The 20,440-nt window shown below is 40.7% G+C and overlaps 2 protein-coding genes across 2 annotated transcripts; one reads left to right on the plus strand and one right to left on the minus strand.

The window, feature by feature from the left end:
* Positions 1-26: 26 nt before the first annotated feature.
* On the plus strand, positions 27-8,003 carry rsph14 (radial spoke head 14 homolog). The gene is made up of 8 exons (XM_022238463.2): positions 27-363; positions 1,134-1,239; positions 1,638-1,724; positions 1,969-2,180; positions 3,676-3,824; positions 4,953-5,069; positions 5,485-5,659; positions 6,779-8,003. The coding sequence occupies exons 1-8, from the start codon at positions 271-273 to the stop codon at positions 6,860-6,862; spliced, it is 1,023 nt and encodes a 340-aa protein (XP_022094155.1). The 5' UTR covers positions 27-270; the 3' UTR covers positions 6,863-8,003.
* Positions 5,801-20,095, minus strand: LOC110981150 (uncharacterized). Its single transcript, XM_087130907.1, has 15 exons — positions 19,718-20,095; positions 19,238-19,366; positions 18,821-18,907; positions 18,237-18,502; positions 17,715-17,777; positions 13,186-13,254; positions 12,618-12,669; positions 12,306-12,495; positions 12,069-12,135; positions 11,547-11,619; positions 11,368-11,419; positions 10,511-10,587; positions 10,022-10,371; positions 9,519-9,773; positions 5,801-8,505 (listed from the first exon to the last, which is right to left on the minus strand). Exons 2-15 carry the CDS (start codon positions 19,284-19,286, stop codon positions 8,047-8,049), a joined length of 2,109 nt encoding a protein of 702 aa, XP_086987033.1. The 5' UTR covers positions 19,287-19,366; positions 19,718-20,095; the 3' UTR covers positions 5,801-8,046.
* Positions 20,096-20,440: the final 345 nt, after the last annotated feature.

Raw genomic sequence — 20,440 nt, forward strand, 5'->3', positions numbered from 1 at the left:
TACATGCTTTGACCTTCGTGTCAAAGGTGAATTGATGTAACGTAGCAACCAGTGTACTGCCTGCCGTAGGATTTGCACACGAAACGTCTAAAAACGAAGGCTGTTTTCGCTTTAATACGCACTTTCCTCGCACAGTATCTCGCACTGTGAAATTCTGTAGCATAAGCTTTAAGAAAACGTTTAAGAGTTTTATTATTTTCTGGCTTGCTAATGGAATAAATGTGGTGAATGTTCTGTCAATTTTGAGAAATATCCGACATCGACTGTGAAATGGCGACGACACGTATTTCTGCAAGACTTCCACCGAATATCGATCCAACGAAAGCACCACTCGCATACGGGGATAGGGCACTACCGAAGTTGGTAAGTCTTTCCACTCCTGCTATTTCTCTCTGAGAATGAAAGACTAAGTTATTTGCGTCCAGAGCATTTTCGCGAAGCATGACTCTTTTTTCATTATTCATTACTCATTTTAGCAACACGGTATGCATAGGCAGGATAGTAGCCATGCGCGATGCATACCCAGAGCAGTGCTTATGCATGTATCAGAGAATTTTCATTCATGTAGTAGGTACATGTAGGTATGCGTAGGTATGCGTAGGCATGCGCATTTTATATTGCTGCTTTATGATTTGGGATTTGAAGTATATTTTTTGGACAGCCTTTTTATGAAAATAATACATTTTTTGGTGAATAAATAATTTTTTGGCATTGTCATGGCCTAATATATAAAGTTTGACTTTAGTTTGAGACAGAAGCTGCGATGTCGACCATCAGCATGTTGGCTCATGGAGGTGTCTTCCTTCCTCCATGGTTGACTGTAATACTAGCCGTAATTTAAAAAGGAAACATCCGTGTTCTATATATACCTCTTGGAGCTGGTCATGGTTTCTTTAACATGGCAAGCAACTAGGCCTGATGTATACATTAACCCTAACCCTCCTCAATCCTTCACCTGTTGGAGGATTGAGGAGGGTTAGGGTTAAAAAAATATGAAGTGCAATCCCCCTTCATTTATTGCAACGTAATTTGTAGTGTAGGCCTTACAAAAGAAATCAGGGAATTATGCTTCAGTAGGATTACAACGTACTCATTTCGTGGTTTCTTTTCGCTGCTTTTATTTCATATTTCAGAACCGAGAGCTGAATGACAAAGAGCTGATCACCAGGCAGAGGGCTTTGATGACCTTGTGTGATTACCTGCACGATCCCGAACACATTGCAGAAGCACTTAGAGTGGGTAGGTCTTCCGCAAACCGTCCTCATCTCAGGACCTTGAGCACAGCACAACGAGCAAAGCAAAGTCAAGCCAAGTTAACTCACGCTGAAGTTGACAAAAATCAGCCAAATCTTTTGTGTGGCAAATCACACAAATCTGAATCTCAATCGCTAATTTCTCGTTGGTTCACTGACCCTAGAACCCGCCTAATGGATTGAGTGATCCGGTGTTGGGATCACTCATTGAGGTCCATGTAAAGCAAGTAGGCTCCAAGACAAGATCTCAGTATATCACCAGCTGAGTTTGAGTCCTATCTTCACCTCTTACTGCAGGCATTTCATCAACATATTTGTACCTGAAACTACTTGAAGCCACCTGATTTCATGTAAAATCGTGCTTTCTGTCGATTTCCACAACAGGGTGTGCTGAGAGTCTAAAAGCCTTGCTGACAGATCCTGATGGCACCGTTCGGCATAAGGCCACAGAAGTACTGTACATCATTGCAGGTAATAATATCATTAGTCTTGAACCTTAAGAAACGCTTGGGCTGTGGCCTTTCCCAGGCCGTAGGTCCTTGTAGCTGTAGCCCTCTGGAGCCCAAGGAAGCCCTGAACCCTAGCAATCCTAGTCTATGTGTGTAGACGGTAGCCCCTTGGTGCTACATGTAACTTCTGGGCTGTGGCCCTCCGTGGCTGTAGCCCACTCTCATTGGATTACAAAGAGCGTAAGATTTTCTGAATTTCCTCACAGGGCACAACATTGGCCGGGATGCCTTCCTTCATTTCTCCATCATCATCCCCCTATCCCGGCTCTTCAACGACGAGCTGGCCATCGTCCGACGCAATGCCCACATGGCCCTGGAGATGCTGTGCCACTTCACCCCGGGGGCGGAAGGGGTAGTGGAGGCCAGTCTCATCCCCACCCTGGTGGACAAGCTTAAGGTGGAGCTGGACGAGATTAAGGTAAGCAGTGGCAAGGCGGCAATCCACAAGTTCCCCATTAAGGTTGCACTCCCGTGGAGTAGAGGCTTTGTGTGGAAACCTCCTTTGTGCATACCCTGTGGAACAAAAGCACTGGCCTGCAAGATGGCAGCCGTGCAAACCCTCTATATGTGCTTATAGAAAACAGCCAAACTGGACAGAAATAGCGCCACCCTGTAACACTCAGGAACAGGGGAACAAGGAGTGCTTCACTGCACTTTCAAGATTATGACCTTTAACCACTTTGTGCTGGGGAATTTTTCAATGTTGATGATGCTGGGCCGGCATGACTATCATCTTTTCCGTTTTGAAAATCCTTCAAAAATTCATCATTTCATTTAACGGTCATTTATAGCCGCACAAAGTAATCTGTAGGCACTACTCTAAGTTGATAGGTGACCTTCATTGACGCCCGAGTATTTCAGCCAGGCCTGCAGCCTTGTAAACAGAGCCCAGATTGTGCGGTGTTATATAACTGTCTTTTGTTCACAAACCTGGCTCAGTGCACTGCTGACCTCTTTTCAATAGGGGCCAGATTAGCGTGCAGTGGTGCTGAGTGGCTCATCGCTGCGGTGGTGGAGCGCTTTTGTCCCTGGTGGTAATCTGCTCGCTCTCAATGCCCCAAACCCTGGTATACGGTTTAAAATAACGCTGGATTATCACCACTTTTGAGAGCAGCCTGGTCTTTTGTTCGGAGTACGGTCTTTTGTTACAGGGTTCTGTTTCCTTTGTCCGAGTTCGGAGACCCCGGACACTCATATAAACCATACGTCTCCGATCCCGGAGTCCCCGGCAGGAAGTGGTTAAGAGAATGATTTAATTTCCTTAATTTTTTTAACCTCTCCGCATTTGTGTGGGGCTCTCTGAAAACAAGTCAGAAGTCGATGGAGCTACTCTACAGTTTAAGTTTTTTACGAAAGAGCAAACTGAGCTCAGCTTGGCATTCTTATGAAAATGGATGCTGTGGCCAAACGATGTGGAGGGTTCCTGTTGATATTATGTTGTATCTGCTCTGAGCATTAACAAAAGAGGGCTTGTCTTCAAATGAAATTGACAGCCCTTTGGTACGAACTCGCCTGCATAGGCGTGCAAGTTTATGGTCGTTTGACGCAGAGCGTGCCGAGTATGCGCAGCAAATTTATTCTGGAATGTATGGTTTCGCATGCACACCGAACTTATGTGAGAAAGAAAACGTCATACCAGTCTGTCTTTCTCTTGCCGATGAGGGTGCACTTCAACTCAGGGCAAATACGATCCTCCTCAAGGCCCTCAAGGCTCTGTCATCTTGTGACTCATTTTCACTGAGCAGGTCACATTTCCTCAGAGTTTCTAGCTCATGGCAGAAGTTCGCTGGGTAATACTATCTGCTTGGGGGCTTTACCAATTTTCCACCTGATTGTTGAAAAAACAGATTGCATAGTTTGTGGCTCCCTCCCCCCATTTTTATCAGTGGTCTGGTCCGCTTGTCATTACCCAGGAGTACATTTTGGACACGCTCCATTTCTGCCTGGTGTTGGAGCAGATTCAGGCACTCATTGCCGGAGCCATGGAAGTCTTCACTGATCTCTTGAACCACGAGTCTCCCGTCATCAGAGCCAAAGCGGCCAGGGACATCATGGATTTGAGGTAAGATTTCTGTGCTGCTAGGACCAGCCTGGGACAAATGGGGCAATCACAGTTATAGGGTAGTTGGCACTATTTGGAATTTGACATCGGCGATGGAGAATACTCTCCCAAAAGTCAAAAGACTGTAAAGCGAGCCCATTCTGTTTTATTTTTTAAGCGCAGACGCCTTCCTCTAGACAATCTGGCATGATGACGCAAAAATGCTCTTCTTTAGATTTAAACAGGGGCAGATCCAGGATTTTGTCACTAGGGAGGAGGTTCAGGAAGTTCTTCATATGGAGGGGGGGTCACTATAGTACATGCAAGTGTCCCCAAGAGGGCCAATTTCATAGAGCTGCGAAAGCACAAAAATTGCTTAAGCGCGAGAAAACCTTGCTTAATAAATCAGGTAGCCAGCCGAAACTTCATGTGATGAATATTGTTTTGGAATCGTATTTAGCTGTGTTTTGGTTCGCATGAAAATCAGAGAGAGTTTAACAAGGTTTTTTCACGCTTAAGCAGATGTGCTTAAGCAGCTCTATGAAATTGGCCCCATGATGATGGTGTATTTGTTTTGGCCTTAACCGTACATGCTAAATTAGACCCCCTAAATGGTTTATGCTTTAAGGGGGGGTCTTCAAATCTTAAGACACAGGCCCTAAAAAAACGAAATGGCGATGAGAAAGGGGGGGTTGACCCCTTAACCCGCCACTCCCAGCAAGATCCTTGCGAGTTTAATGTAAACTAGTTATTTTAACACGTCGACTGCAGACTCCAAGATTATTCACAGCATTGGTTTTGGCCAGAATGTATCACTGTGAATATCCCATTGGTATTAAAGAACACAGGTTTTGAACTGTTGGAAGGAATGCATTAGCAGGTGCTGTGGGCCTCAGAAATAGATCCCCAGCAGATTAGAGAACAGTGTTTTGTGTCGTTGAGTTCACTTTCTTTCTCACCTCAACAGATTTAAACATGACCTAAAAACGGGCCGGTTTTTCATATGGCAAAGAGGGTGCCATATGCATAAAGGGCGCCATCACTGAAAACTTTATTCTTGGACGAAAAGCTCCTCAAATACCTGTGTATGTCAAAAGACTGGTTTTTTTTTTTATTTGAATGGCACTTTGCTTCGTTGCCTCTGTGTAGCGTTCCTCTTGATGGCAAGAACAAGGCATGTGAGGTGAACACCCTACCACCACTGGTCACTCTGCTGGGCGATGCCAGTCCCGAGGTCCGAGCCAAGGCAGCAGGAGCCATTATGACGTAAGTTCCTTGACGAAATTTGTGATGCAGGGAAATGTGGGGCAGTATGCAGGATCGTGATCAGTATTTTGGGGATTTTTTTTTTTTTTCATTTAGGCCAGTGGCCTTCCAAAAACAATTTTTTTTTTTTTGGAGGGCAATCTCACATTTTGTGTGAAGTAGCCGAGTTGATAATACAGAGCACAGCCAAAGACGGCTTGCAGTATCTGATATTCATGTCTGGTGTGTCATAAACGCTGATAAAAAAGTTGAAATATGTACTTTTTCTTGGTAATAAATGATCGATCAATTTGCATGGCCAATTAATTGCCAAATTGATTTTGGATTGATCAACCTTGCACCTTAATTTACCCTACAGTACAAAAATCTGTACGAATCTGAAACTCTCACGTTCACCTTCGCTTTTTTTTTGTAGAATAACGATCACGACACAAGGCAAGTACAAGGCCATCCAGGCCATGGCTATCCCGAAGCTAGTCAACTTGGTCAACGATAAGACCAGCGAGGTACGCCTCAATGCCATCAAAGCGATCACTACACTCTCTGAGGCCCCAGAAGGACGTCAAGCCTTGCTGGAAAATGTGTCCACGGTAAGTCATGATTGGTCCCCCGATCCTACCAGTTTCATTCTTGAGTTCATAACAAATTCATCTTAAGTTCTCACAAGTCCTCAAAGTCTATTACATGTCACAAGTACTCCACAGGTCCTCACAGGTCATTCCCTCACAAGCTTTTCCAATTAACTCTGAGAGTCATTCAGTTTTAATGTAAAATTCCTTTCCCTCTTTAAAAATTATTTACAGCTGGAAAATCCTAAACCTAAAAAATAACAAAATTGTTCCAGACCTGAGCACTCTTACTTTCTCATAGTCGTCATTTACTCCTTTAATTTTGATAAAGAAACCAGATAATATCAAAACAGGTGAATAACACAGAAATTAAGCACACAGAATAGATTTGGTGTTTAAAATATCCCTAACAATTTCTGAAAAATCATAGATGTACATAAAATTTGTTTTGAATAAAGTACTTTTTGATTTACAAAATACTGATCAAATACTCTGAGAAACCTCTAAACATATTATACATTTCTGTCCAGGACAGACTGAATCTTTTTGACAGAAAGAGCTGAATTTTTAAGATGAAAAGTTGAAGCAGTTGGCTCCTTAGTTTTGAAAAAAATACAATGAACAGTAAAACAAACTATGAATGTCACCTCAGCTGTTTCAAGTATAAATCTGCAGCATTTCGGACTTTCTCTTACAAATAAATATAAAAGTACCGTTAAAAAGCAAGACTGAAAAGCTGACGAGGGACACCTGCACTTTCACTCACTGTTTGGTTGGACGAAGCAATTTGCCTGTTGCAGAACTTTGACCCATCATCTGATGAACACCATACAAGTTCTCTGTGAACATGCAGCTGGGTAGCTTCAATGATAGACCAAGATTTTGTTCCAAGGGGCTTCAGGTTGAAATACCACCCTGAGAAATTATTAAATGTCTTCCGTCAACCCAATATTCTTTAATTGAAATATTGTTAACATACCAGGCACCTTTAATAACCATTAATACTGTCTTGAACAGCTAACAGCGCTCACAGATCCAAATCATTTGTTGTCTTGGGTCGACATCTTATTTTCCAATTATCAGTTGAATCTGGTAGATAATTTGAGTGTACTTTTTTCAATTTTTCACACATTTCCACAGATTGAGAAGCGGCTGGAAGATGAATCGCCAGCCGTGGTCAAAGCTGCTGAGATAGCTGTCAAGGTCATCACATGGAAACCCTAAGGCATTGAGCAGGAGCAAATACTGTACACTGTTATTTATTCTACAAATATCCAATTTACCGTGGTGGCCTGCATAAGTACAGAGTATGGGCAGGAACTGAAGTGTATCTTCAACAGCACATTAACCCATATGTAATCGGACTTTATCCAATACCAGCCTCATTCCAAATGGAAAAATGTTAATCCGCTATCCTGGTTTACAGTCTTTCTACAGGCCAACTACAGACACGTTTCTTCAAGTGCTAAATTCTCTCCAATCCCCTGTTTCTTCAGCCTCGTATATGGCACATATATGTCAACAGTGTCATGATCTTTTAGCACATACAGTAATCTGTATTCCACAGATCGACCCATAGATACTTGCTCTGCATACTATTATGTTCCAGCCTCGTAACCTTGCTGTTGTCAAAATCCGCACAGCTGCATACCAGGAAAAAGGAGACTTGCTCAATCAAAAACAGAAATTAAATGCACTATTAGATAAAACTTTGGTTATAGATGTGGTTGAAAATCATGCTAAACAATCGATGTATTGCATATTTTTTCATTTCCTCGCACCAACCACTGTATTATTGCTCAGCCATAATCATGTTCATTTCTACAATGAAGTTGACTTTCTATGCTTGGTTCTGCATTTGATGGAGCAAGTCCCGACTCCGTGGGCAAAATCACATTTCAACTTGCAGAGAAATGCTGAAGTTGCAATGCTAGTCAGTTGGGCAGATTTTAAGAAAATGAATTCTGCATGATTTTTCTTCAAAATTATACCAAAAGAAAAGCCTTATTTCTGTCCTATTTATTTTGTAATCATATGCTGTGTATTTTTGTACATCCAAACAGTTCTGTTTTGAGTGTATTTTTTGTCCGTTAACTTTTCCTTTCCCAAGACAAATCATGTTCAATGTGAATAATTTATTGGTTTGTCCAAGTGCTTAAAATGCGGCAGGTAGTTCTAATTTGACATTTGTAAATAATATCGTAAACAAACAGAAGTGAACCTGAAACTGTAAATAACCTCTGTGGACTGCTACAATTTCAGAAGATGAACAAACCCTCTTTGAAATAAACAAATGACATTTTCTAAAAATGAAAATAGAATATTAAAGTGTGTTTTTATCAAAAGGATAAATGTCACAAACTTACTTTGGCTCTTGTTACCTTCTCTACTGTATCTGAATCGTTCTTTTAGTACATCCTTTGTGGGTATTGCTTGGGTGGGCTGGGTGATTCCATTCTTGGCTTCTGATGGGGTGATAAATATGTAGGGTACCAGATCGGTGAGTCATCCCCAGAATCCCTGCCCCTCTTCAACTGGCTGTTCCACCCCTGCCACAAATGCTCCTTTCCAGGTCGTGAATAATCGTGCGCTCGGAAATCCTCTGGTAGAAACAGTTTGTTTGTTGGCAGACGGTCTGGTTTGGCAACCCAGTCAAAGTCGTCCTGAAAGCAATTCCTGGAAGTAAGGTATGAGCAGTCATCGGGGTGATGACTCGGAGCTGGGTCGTATCTCGGCCTCTGGGCTTGGTCCTGGGAATAGGAGTGGTTGAATTGGAAGACGGAGTCTTGCGGATGTGGTTGAGCACCAAGAGATTGATGGGACGTAGTGATCAGATCTAGGATGTCATTGGAGGAGTTTTCCACATGCTACAATAAAAAAAAATTAACTGTATGCTTTAGGTAGTTCAGAAAAAAAACTACCACTTGACAAAGGAGTTATTGATGCCATCATCTTACAAAAACAATTTACTGCTCACATCAGACCCATGAAAGTCGCTGCTTCGTTGAAATGATGGTAGATTCATACCAAGTCTTACAAAATGGGGGTCAAACTTAGCACACTTTAAGTATGGCCAGTATTTGAAATTTGTAAAATTCAGGAATTGTATGTCAATTCTCCTTTATGTATGATTGCTTATCGGCCTGCAGTGTTTATGTTGGGCATGATCAGTCAACCTGCAGGACCGTTTGGGCAATCTTGGTGTTATTGGTCAATCTTATTCCATGATTTGTCAATAATTCCACCATCAGCAAATACCTTTTTGTTTTAATTCATGGTTGTGGATGATTATTTCAAAAAGGGAAGCAAATTTAGAGATTTCATATTCTATTGACCAATCGGGCACAATGATCGGGCGATATGCACCCAAGGTAAACTGTCTTTTGATGCCCATGAAGTTTGGGGTATGGGTAACCCATCCCAAGGTGAAATGCATCCTCACCAGCAAAGAAGAGGCTGGTTGAAATGTTTCAGCTAAACCCTTGCATGGCATTTTCTGAAAACAAGCTTTCTCTCGTTACACATGGCAAAGAAACACCAATTATAGAGTCTAAGAAAGACAGAGTCTACCAAAGACATGCAACTGAAATTTATTTTACAAAAGGTCAGGCACCATTTCAAAATTCTTATCGGGGTAGGTGTCGGACAGAAGGGTCCGGCCCATACATTTATTGTCCGTTGGCTTTCAGGTGAAGTGTTCTCAAGTGGCCAATTCTAACTGATTATGCCTTTTTATTGCATTACTTCCAAGGCTGTGTGGTTTCAATGGAGCAACACCCCTCCATTATTCACTCAACACAAGTCACTGTTATTGGTTGGATGGCCCTGTCCTATAGTCAACCGATAGGAATTTTGAAATGATGCCACAGTCATTTCATACTTGATATGCCCTTGCATGGTTATTCTCCAAGTCATGTTGGTCGTGAGCATGCCCACTGGCTAGTTTCTCATTGGCTAGTCTCTCCTCAGCTGTTCTTTCCCTCAACTCGCTTATCTCCTCAGCTCTCCTCAAGAACTCAAGCCCATTGTCTGTGATGGTGTGAAGTGGCTTCTCCGATCTGTGCTCTTCCGGTACAAAGGTGTGATAGCTCACTGGCTCCACAGATGAAGCAGGTAAGTGCAACCTTGTACCGTCCTAAAACACAACGACATTGACACTCATTAACAGTTTTGAACAAATTGTTGGGCATGGTTGAGAATTTGAGATGCAATCTCTTGAGTATTTTTAAACCAAGATGAATGAGTTCTGCGTAGATCTATAAGGCTTTTGGAAACTGATAAGGTGTACAGATAAAAGAGCACTTTTCATCTGAATGTGCACAACTCTTTCGATTTCCCTTGAGATTACCATTCAGGTGACAGCCAGTTAATTCAATTTCTTACCATCTGGGGCTGAAGATGTCTTGGGTCCAGACTCTTACTCTCTTGAGAAAAGGAATAAACTGTGTGGCCAGGGTGTGGCCCTGGGTGTAACCCTGGGCGTGGTTCTGGGTGTGGTCTTTGGTACAATTCTGGCTGTGATCCATGCTCTGCGAGGCTGTGTATTAAGGAATACACTGCATCTCCAGGGTGTGGTTCAGGGTGTGGTCCAGGGTGTGGTCCTTTGTGCAATTCAGGGTGTGGTCCTGACATCATCTCATGGTGGCCTTCAGGAACATATGTCTGTGACACTTCATGAGGTGGAGTGTCATTCATTAATTTATGAGTCTGTGATGACTTCTTATCATATTTTTCTGTGGGAAAAATCCAGTCAAAGGGTTAAGCCCATTCACATGGAAAAATTACACTGATTCTACAAAGCTCACAATCATGAATGACCAAATTAAGTTGCAAAATCATTGATTACTTATTGGTACTTCTTGCTATGTTTACCTGCACGTCTTGCCAGAAGAATGTCTATCCCTGATGTATATGAGCTGGTTTTGCTGCAATCACCACCTTCACTGACCCTAAACAATGGAGCATACCATCCAGACACTGACGATAAACAGTAGGTTAAAAAAAAGCAGGTGGGGGAGACTGGCACAGGTACCAGATATTCTCCACAACCAGGTACACTTTCTTATGATGCATCTACATGCACATGTCAAGAGTGGTGCAATATAAGCAGAAGCACCCCCTCGTTAAGTTGGTGGAAAAGAGCCATGTTGGTGGGGAGTGTTCAGTTTGTTGGTAGCGACGAGACTGTAACGCAAGCATTTCATAGTCTTCAAGATGTCTTTTTTTTTTCAAGATGTATTTTTGCGTTGGGGAGATGTTAATTTATATAACGGGTTTTGCCCTTCCCAACGTATATATTAATTATTTCATAGTCGTATGTAAATCTGAAGAGTGCAGTTGCCACCAAGGGAGCATCCATTGCTTGGAAAATTGTGCCCTCTGTCCGGCGCGAGCCTCATGAAAAGCTGCTTCAATAGCAAGTTTATGAAAAAATTACAACTAGCTACATCTGGCATGAAACGGGCCAGCAAATGTGTCTGGTCCAGTGAAACTTTCCTACTTGCTTTCCAATTCTTTGAAATTGGCATAGGGGAACCAACAGATGGAAGCTGTATGGATTAACAAGTGGGCATGTACTGTACATCGATACGGCAGGAACAGAACATCAAAAGCAAGTCTTCTTTTGCAGCATAAAGAAAGAGAGTGTAGAAAGATGAGTCAAAGGGTATGCACAAGTCCTGAAGAAAAAGCAAGGTGGATAAAAAGGCCAGAAAAAAAAGGACAGGTACCTGTGTTGCTTCATGATCTTCAGCAAATCCTCTTGCACTTCTTCACAGTAATCTAAACATGCAAACGAAAGTAAGTTGAAATTTCCATGTACGTTCCTATCCAACTGGAACAAAACATCAGAAGAGCAAGTAATTGTTTTTAATCGAATTTTAAAAAGCTGACTATTTTAAAGTCGCACCTCGATCTGGGAATATCATCTTCACATCCAGGCTTGCCATTAGATCTGTGGCAATCTCTACAAATGGTGGATCCTGCAAATGAGAAATGTGATTACAGAATTCAAGAAAATCTACCCATTTGACATAATGGGTCTGTAATATTGAATGTTAGGGTAGGGGAAATTGATTTATGAAAATTCAGTTCCAACTAGATCTGTGAAATGCAAATCCTGATTCCAAACCAACAAACTGATGGCCATGAAATTATCATTTTACCAATCACTAAATTAATTGAATTGCTAGTTAGCAAGACACCTGTGCTGTACATGTAGTTGAGACCAAAACTAAACAAAAGCAAAACAAGACCACGCACAAGACCAGTCACACGTAACAGAGAGAATGACGATGGAATGCTGTTGTTGCAGTTCGTATGAATTACTCATGACTTGAATTCAAACTGGAGGTCTTGTGTTAGTTTTGTGGTGGTCTAGTGGGGTCTTGTGATGGTCAAAAGGGGTCTCCACTTCAACACTGACAGACACCTTCGGCAATTCCTCTGTCGCTGTGTCCGAAACTAGATCTTCATTGGCATATATTGAACAGCGAGACCTTTATGAAACAAAGAAAAAAGTGAGAAGCTTTATACATGCTGATCAGAGTCGGTGTAAGAAAATATTCATACATAAAAAAAATCAGTGCAGCCTTCACAGAGTTCAATCTTGGACTGGACCCTGAAGTTGTTGGGAGTGGTTCCCCTAAGCATTTTCCGAGCAATTCACCTTGTTACTGATCTGATAGCCAGTGCAGGACACCTTTTCTCTGTGTTACATGCAGGGGTGCCACCCCTATCAGCCAGCAGGGAGTCATAGCTAGGGGCATGGGGGAGGGAGCTGGTCGGTGAGGTGCTCAGGATTTCCTTGAGACCTTTCTCCACGGCTTCCTTGACGCGGTCAGGGACGTGGATCGGAGCTGCTAAGAAATTTAAAAGAGTTTCGAAACCAGACAAGTCAAGTTTCATCGATTCAATTACCAAGCTGTTTATCAAAATGCAGACTTTATCATCAAATCGGAGGGCAAATCAAGGAGCTTACCTCGATAAACTTTGTCAGATTTCTTGCCTTTGTTGTAAATTCCAACTGGTCTCTATGAAAATGGAGAACAGAATATATTTGCATAAAATTACATGTATCTCTTATTTTCCAAAGATGATAGGCATTTATGACTATCTGAGAGTGGCACAGTCTTAGGAGAGCTTCAAGCAATAAACCCTGTTCAAGTAAATTATTTACACTAATTGTAGCCATTCACGATACACTACAAAGTCCCAGGTGCAATTTGACACTAAATGACGCACAAATCCGACAGGTGGTTCAAATGTTGACAATTAGTTAATATATTGTAGAGTGTCGGGGGGGGGGATATCATGCTATTTGTGCGGCGTGCGAAAATTTTGGTCAATGTTTCAATTACTAAAGAAAACTGACAGAAACAAAAGTAAGTCTGAGGTCTCAAGAATACTGTTCATGCAGGCAGTCCTCCAAAAAATTGAACTACATGATTTACTTGTTAATGTTAACGTACACGCATTTCCAAACATCGATAATCTCTTTGTTTAATTAATCCTCGTCTTCTTTTTAGCGGTGGGTACATGCAACTTACTGTGACCCTGCTCTGGGTTATGACTGAGAATGGCTGTGGGTCCTGCAGAGCCTTGTCAATGCGAGAATGCTGAACAAAAAAAGGAAAAGATTCAAACTTCCCATCATCAATGTATCCACGGAGGAAGTTTCTTCCTCCGTGATGTACGGATTCTACTCCACTACGGATTCTTTGAGTCAACTAAAAAGAATCTTCTGTCTTTTGTCCTAGGAGCCTCATGAGTACCTACACTGTAACAAAGTTCAAAATGACCGAACCCTGTCAGACTTATGGAGTTAAAAATGCTATAGAGCCAGGCTGTGTACAGTGAAATAGAAAGCATAAAAATTTTTAAAATAAATCAGGAATTAACTGAATTATTTTTACAGATGAACCTTACTACATTTAGCTGGACCAAATGATATATAAAATGAAAGGAACTTCACAGAGGCATCGGAAGCAACTGCCTTGATGATGCCCATTGAAAATTTTCCATGTCGACAAGTTGATTTTCTAAGTTTTCTAAGTTGCGGAGAAGTAAATTGCCTTGCCCTTTAAGAATGGAGTTCTCAGCCTGTGTATGGAGGCACGGTATTAACACTTTTATATAAATACATTCAAAGGGTATATTACTGTGGCTATTTATGGCTGAAGTGAAGATTTTAATCTTTCATAAGGGCGTGTGTTTATTACATGTTGAAGCAATGTAAATGTAATTCCAAGCAGAAGCAATCATCAAAACAAATCTCAAATAAACAGCAAAGGCGGAGGTTTCCCTTGTCAATTTTCAGGCTCAAAATACATGGCAATCTCATGTTTTTATCGACCAGTTTTGGACAGCAAGTGGATTCCTGGACCAGAATAAATAAACTGACCATCAACTGACAGAACTGTAATTCCAGACACCTGGGGTTATGTTCTCTCCTTAAAGCAAGGCTACAGGGAAACCATAATTAATTGAGCAATCTGGCCCAGGGACACTGACAAACTAACGAATCTCATCATAATGGATTGAAACCATTTTCAAGGTAGACGGTTCTTGTGCGCTAAATGTGATTTCCTTGACCAGTTAATGTACATGTAGGAAAGAATAACATCCCAACAGTAAGGAAAGCCGTGTTCTACTTCCTCTTTTAAGGGAGAAAGGCAGAGTTCCTACTTTCTATTCTAATATAATGCCGCAAAAGACAACCTAACAAAACAAAGCATAGTTACTAATTGTGGCAATGATTACCTCCTAAAAAAGAATTTTTTTTCCATGTACAGCAAATGCAATGATGCAAACACACAAACAAACTGATTATTTGACATTTTGTGAGAATTCTACCTCAAAATTTACAAAAACTGGTCTTAAACCATCAACACGTCATTCTTTAAAAGGACATGAAATACCCCCCAAATACAAAGGGGCAGGATCTGCTATGTCACTCCATCCCTGCCCTTTCAGGTTCAACTCCAGAAAAGCAAATCATTCGTATCTCAGGTCGGCACAGCTGTGCAAGGAGCATTCAACATTCAAGGCATGGCAACTGCATGTTATGGTGTACTATAAGTGCATGTGATTAAGTATCTCTTCCTTTACTGAAATATCACACTGAAAATCCTGCCATCATCTATATGTGCATTTGAAAATCACGTCTAAAAGGGTAGATCTCTTTTGACTCCTTGCTGCTGTAAACTGTTCGATGACTAACACAAAAATGTAAGGAAAGCTTGACATTTCACTTGATCATTGAGGAGGATTTAACTGCTACTTCAAAAACAAGTCGTGTTTTACATTTCCATGATTTAAGTGATGGAGGCATTTAATCGTGCAGGAAAACAGAAGAATATTAACCGACGGATTTTCCTCATTTCTTAATTAAGAGTGTTATCAAGACTGTGTTGAATGCAGGATACAGTATCACTAGTGCGATGGTCAGGCATATTTCTGTGGCAACTGAACCTTTGAACAAATTGTAACGGACTCTACTTTCACCATAACTTTGCATTTCATCGTTTTTACAAGACCCCAGATGAAATCTTGTGTTTCGCAAACGGAGAAGAGGAACTGATTTGCATCAATAGGGTTTCTTTCAAATCTACTAAGCATGCCCCTTTCTGGCCTGGCCATTTCAACACCAATATCTACCAGCAATGATATGCAATCATAACCAGTGCTTAAGCATACAATTTGCTTAAGGGCCAAAAAAACTTGCTTGAAAAACAAAGGCTATGTGATTGTCATGCTAACCAAAAGACAGTCAAATCCTATTCCAAAACAATATACATCAAATGGAGTTTTGGCTGGTAACCTGATTTATCAGCAAAGTTTTTCCACACTTAAAGAAATTTTGTGCTTGTAAGCTATGAAGTATCATACATCTGTACCACAGACAATACCCATCTCCACTAAGTGTCTTAAAATCTGTGTTTCCACAAGCAGGTCATTTTTTTGATCATTGACATTGTTAAAAAGGTACCAATTAATTTATTTACCTCTCAAACATGCACAAGTAAAAAAAAATAAATTCTCCATACCTTTTGTTTCAATACTGAACACACAGTGAGCAAAAGCATATAGTAAAAATGAAACCACATCTCATCACAAGAAGTTTTGGCTGGTAGCCTGATTTGTCAAGCAAGGTTTTTTTCACTCTTAAACAAATTTTTCGCCTAAGCAGCGCTATGAAATTGGCCCAGTGTCAATGTACTCACAGTATGGATGTGACAAAATGCAGCTTCATGCTAAATAGTTATGAGTTTGCTTCTTTTCATCGGCATGGTTAAATGTTACAATACGGGTTCAAACAATTTAAACCACAGGGTTCCATCGTCCTGAAAAAAATACCACTTCCCTGATCGCTCTCATTTTGAATAAAAAATGCATCCCAATAGCTCTACATGTCATTAGCATCTTGTGTCTATGTCGCTCAGTTCTCAGCTTGTCCAAGAACTGCTGATGGTGATGCATTTCCTCGATGAGACCCCACTCCCCCAGGTAATACGTGATTACGATCAAGCATGTTCAATCGTTGGTGACATCTAGCTCGCACACTGACTGTGCAAGTCTCCTCATTACAGCAGCAAATCAGAACATTCGACTTGGAAATCTTTCCAATCTGAAGCTATCCCTTGTACATGCAGTCAGGCAATGCAGTGAAAACAACATGTCACCATCTGTGCGAAATTTGTGAAATGTGAAATCCTATCTATCGATGAATAGAACAGCACCCTGTTTTGTCCTGTCAAGTATAAAAAAAAAATCACGAGGGGTAACTGAAAGAATCATAAAATTTTACTTTTTTCATTTGATCCCCACAAATGAAAAAAATGGACGGAATTAGTATTTAGCCCTGCAGCCACTGAAATACTGCACCAAAAGAGCTTTGTGAGTACCTCTGTTTTGTAAAATATACACGAACAGACATCTAAGGAGAAGCTGCTTAAAAATTGAATTTAGGAAGACCACTACACAAGCGATACATGACACCACCATACACTGTATCCACCCTATACAAACAGCCCTGGGTACAAGGGTGCTTACAATAAAGTCAATCCTGAACTTCAAGATACACTTTCAACAAACCATCTGAGGCAATCCTATTACTCTGCTGGTATATCACAGTTACGCTGCACATGCACTTCAGCAAATTGTAAACACGTATCCCTCTTGTCAATGAAGACTTTAACGGGCACGTGCAACCTCTTTGCTAATATGGCAACACTCCAGTAATGGCCTCTAATCTTGGACCCTGATATCTGCTTAATGTGTAAAGCTTACGAATTTTGGCTAACGATGGCAGAAAAATTGTAGCAGCAATTAGTGTATTTCATAGGAGAATAAGGTACACGTAATTCAAACAATACGCAGACATAAATCCCACACTGAGCAGGAATTAAATGCTGGCTTGGTTTATCAGAATCCAATTACTCGTCTATTAAGCATGGACATCATGATGGAAGGTCGATCATATGCCTGCAATTCCATGGTTGGCAGAACCGTGAAAATGGGTCCTGCACCACTAGGATAAAATCCAATTAATGAACACTATGTGATTGGACACCAGTCGTGAAATACTACCCACTGGCTCATCATATTATTAAGCGTCACAATTACCTGAAAAAATGTTGAATACACAATTCCACTTCACATCCCCCCCCCGGCAGACTTAACTTGAAATGTACTCATATCTCGTATTACTCACAATTTACATGACACAAATGGCAACACTGCAACTGCATATAAAATATACACAAATATTTCCAAGGCCGTAGAATTAATGAATTTTTTTTCAAACCAACATATAGAGCAGCCATGAAAGCTTAAAGCGATTTCCTACTTGAACGAGTAGAAGCACCAAAAGAGATCTACATGTATCTGTCTAGACTGTTCTTAGGAAAGATCGGATCTTTCATTGGACCAACGGAAATCAGAATCAGAAATCCACTGGTGCATATATTCCTTGTCCTAAAACCTGTATTTTTGTCTGAACACTTTTTTCAGCTTACTGGCAAACAGCTGTTAATTAAAGAGCTTTTTAAAGCAATAATTTCAAGTGCCTACTTACCGAGGATATTTCCTTGGCTTTCTTGACATGTTTCCTAAATTCTGCTCTCTCATGTGGATCAACCTTTGAGTAAAAGAAAAAAAACTGATCGATTAAAAACAAATAAATTTGTCAACATATATTTTTCAAATGCAAGCACAGGGCATTTCGGACTTTTTGATTGAGGCAAAGACCAAAGGGAAAAAGGGAACTTATCCTGAATTTTAGTATTTTTCCCCAGCTGAAAATGTGGACTTAATTTGGCTTTTATGATTCCCCGTATCGTTAGAATTAGACTGGCAGTGTGCAGTGCAGTTTTCAGTGCTACCTGTAGTCGAGACGTGATTACAGTGCATTGTATAATTAATCAATCATGTGCATGCAATATTAAAAAGAACTTGCAGTGCGAACATCTTTTTTAAAGGAAAAGATGCACAAATCTCATTTATTGAACTAAATCTTTCTTGAGCAAAACTGTCCTGTAAGAAAGATCAACAACATTTTAGATATTTACAAAATTATCAATTTCAGTATTTCTCTGACCTGCTGTTTCTGACGAGCTTTGCGACTCCTCTCGGCTCGGGATTTCCGCCTCTTTTCCTTATGATGAGTTTTGACAGTGGAAGTGCGCGGCCAATGATAGTCTTTTCTCGTTTCGTTGTCCAAGGGTTTTGCTACTTTCTCGGGTAGTAGGTCATCTTTCTTGGGCTTGGGTATTTGTTTCTCCGGGGTGCACATGCTGTCGCTTATCATCACATCATCGCTGTCATACAGTTGGTACTTGTGAAAGGTTTCTGTGGCTGTTTTTACTGTAAAACAGAATTTCAGTGTCTGGATTCCACATTTTCAATACAATTTTTTTTTCACATTTAATGGGTTAGTGATCATAATCCAAAAACTTTTGCAGGTTTTTTTCCTGGAAACTTTCTAAATAAGTCAAATCAAAGACACAGTGGCATATTCTTTTTTGAACAAAACATGTTTTTTTTGGTTGATCAAAAACTGAGCATTCTGTACAGCGACGATTGCTAAATCAAACAGTCCCAAACGAAATCACTGAAAAGCCGTATTGTGGATCATGACAAATAAGAGGTGGTGGAGCTAGGATTGAAGAAACGAAGCGTTACCTCCTCCTGTTTTGGAGATGGTAGGAGTCTTGCGTCCAACGACAATGGCAGGTCCACCTTTGGGAGACCTTGTCATTGCTCTAAACACTGACAGTCAAATAAGACAAACAAAATGCCTCAATTTCCTTACCATTCATAAATGATGTAGGGTAACGATGGGTATTCAAATTTTTCATTATTTCCAGATGGTAAACAATGTTGGGAGTGATGCAAATTTGTAAGAAATTTTCACCTTGATATATGTCTTTGTCTTTATCCTGATTGACCGGTTTTTAAGACTTTCTCAGAAAACTAAAATTTTCATCCACAGGATTGAAAACTATATCCTAGATAACTATTTTCAAACATTTCTGAGGTGAAAGCAAATTATGTAAAATTTGATGAAATTTCATGGAAGCATAATTCTAGGAGGTTTACCTTTAAGTATGGCATCTCTGACTTGAGCAGGGTCCCGTGTTTTATCCATGAGGTTTCCCAAGCTAAGGTAGTATTAGTTGTGGCTGTCAAGCTCATCCAATCAAAATATGACGCTGAATCTGTTTAACGCTGAAGCATAATTTAACGAAACTGCAGTCAATATTTGGATCAAATTTTGTAATAAGAGTTGACTGTATCCACATTTGACACGACATGTTAAATGAGATTTGAAAACAGAGTCCAGAAAGAGGACAGCGTTACCTACTGCAATGTACAGATGGAGGAGTTTTGCATCAATATTGAGATTTGTTTCAGATTCAGGAATTGTCAAAAGGGAACAGTCACTTTGTTGCAGGTTAAAACTAAGATTGAATTCTGAAACAGGGCAAAACTACTTCGCTACTCACTGACAGACACCTAGACAAATGACTGCTGTTATTGCATGTTTTTTAGTGTTCCAGTGATTGCAAATCCACTTACAAATTCGTGAAGTTAAACTTTCGATTGAAGTTGGACCGGCCGAGTTCGCCGCCATCTTTAGATATGACGTCACTGCTGAAGAAACCATTATCGCGCGAGGGAAATTTTATTACGTGTTGCATAATTCGAGGTGGAACTTTCCGTTCATTCGATTGGTCAATTTACTTAATAATTTGCATGTAGCCAATCAGAGTACGGAAACGTGCTGCGAGTCGTAACCGCGCACATTGTCCCTCTGTTTTGCTTGAAGTGGGGGTCATGGACGTCCCAACATTGAAAAATGACAACTATGAAAGCTTTAATGCCCCAAGAAATCACTTTGCTCTTAAAAAAAAGGAGGTTTCCCCGGTGGAAAAATCCTAGCAACAATAATGCTTCTGCCTCAAAAGGTGAGGATGTAATAATTAACAATTATATCTGATATCTCACTGGTATGAGGTGTCAGGCGTGGATGGGAGGGGGTGTAGACCCCCGCTCTGAGCAAACGAAGTAAAGCTGGGGCAAATAATAAAAAATAACTAAAGTAAGTGCACTAACACCATTGTAAACAATACATGCCATGTATAATGCTTAACATCCCCCGGAAAAAATCCCGAATACGCCCCTGGGTGTCTAGATTGAACGCCATTTAATTTTTGTTTCCAAAGACGATACTTTTAACAGAAAAAAATAGAAAAAGGTCGCGTGTCGGGGCCCACTTGAACGCCTTGATCTGCCCTTGAG

The sequence above is a fragment of the Acanthaster planci genome, linkage group LG21, assembly GCF_054643075.1.
Source record: "Acanthaster planci isolate LZ-2023a linkage group LG21, COTS_SCS, whole genome shotgun sequence".
NCBI classification, from domain to species: Eukaryota; Metazoa; Echinodermata; class Asteroidea; order Valvatida; family Acanthasteridae; genus Acanthaster; species Acanthaster planci.

Excerpts from the sequence above, each read along its gene's own strand:
- rsph14 (XM_022238463.2), top strand. The coding sequence starts at position 271 with ATGGCGACGACACGTATTTCTGCAAGACTTCCACCGAATATCGATCCA. Across the intron at positions 364-1,133 it reads ATAGGGCACTACCGAAGTTG|AACCGAGAGCTGAATGACAA; the intron begins GTAAGTCTTTCC and ends TTCATATTTCAG. Across the intron at positions 5,660-6,778 it reads TGCTGGAAAATGTGTCCACG|ATTGAGAAGCGGCTGGAAGA; the intron begins GTAAGTCATGAT and ends ACATTTCCACAG.
- LOC110981150 (XM_087130907.1), bottom strand. The coding sequence starts at position 19,286 with ATGGATAAAACACGGGACCCTGCTCAAGTCAGAGATGCCATACTTAAA. Across the intron at positions 12,136-12,305 it reads GCTATCAGATCAGTAACAAG|GTCTCGCTGTTCAATATATG; the intron begins GTGAATTGCTCG and ends TGTTTCATAAAG. Across the intron at positions 10,588-11,367 it reads AAGATCATGAAGCAACACAG|GGTCAGTGAAGGTGGTGATT; the intron begins GTACCTGTCCTT and ends TCCATTGTTTAG.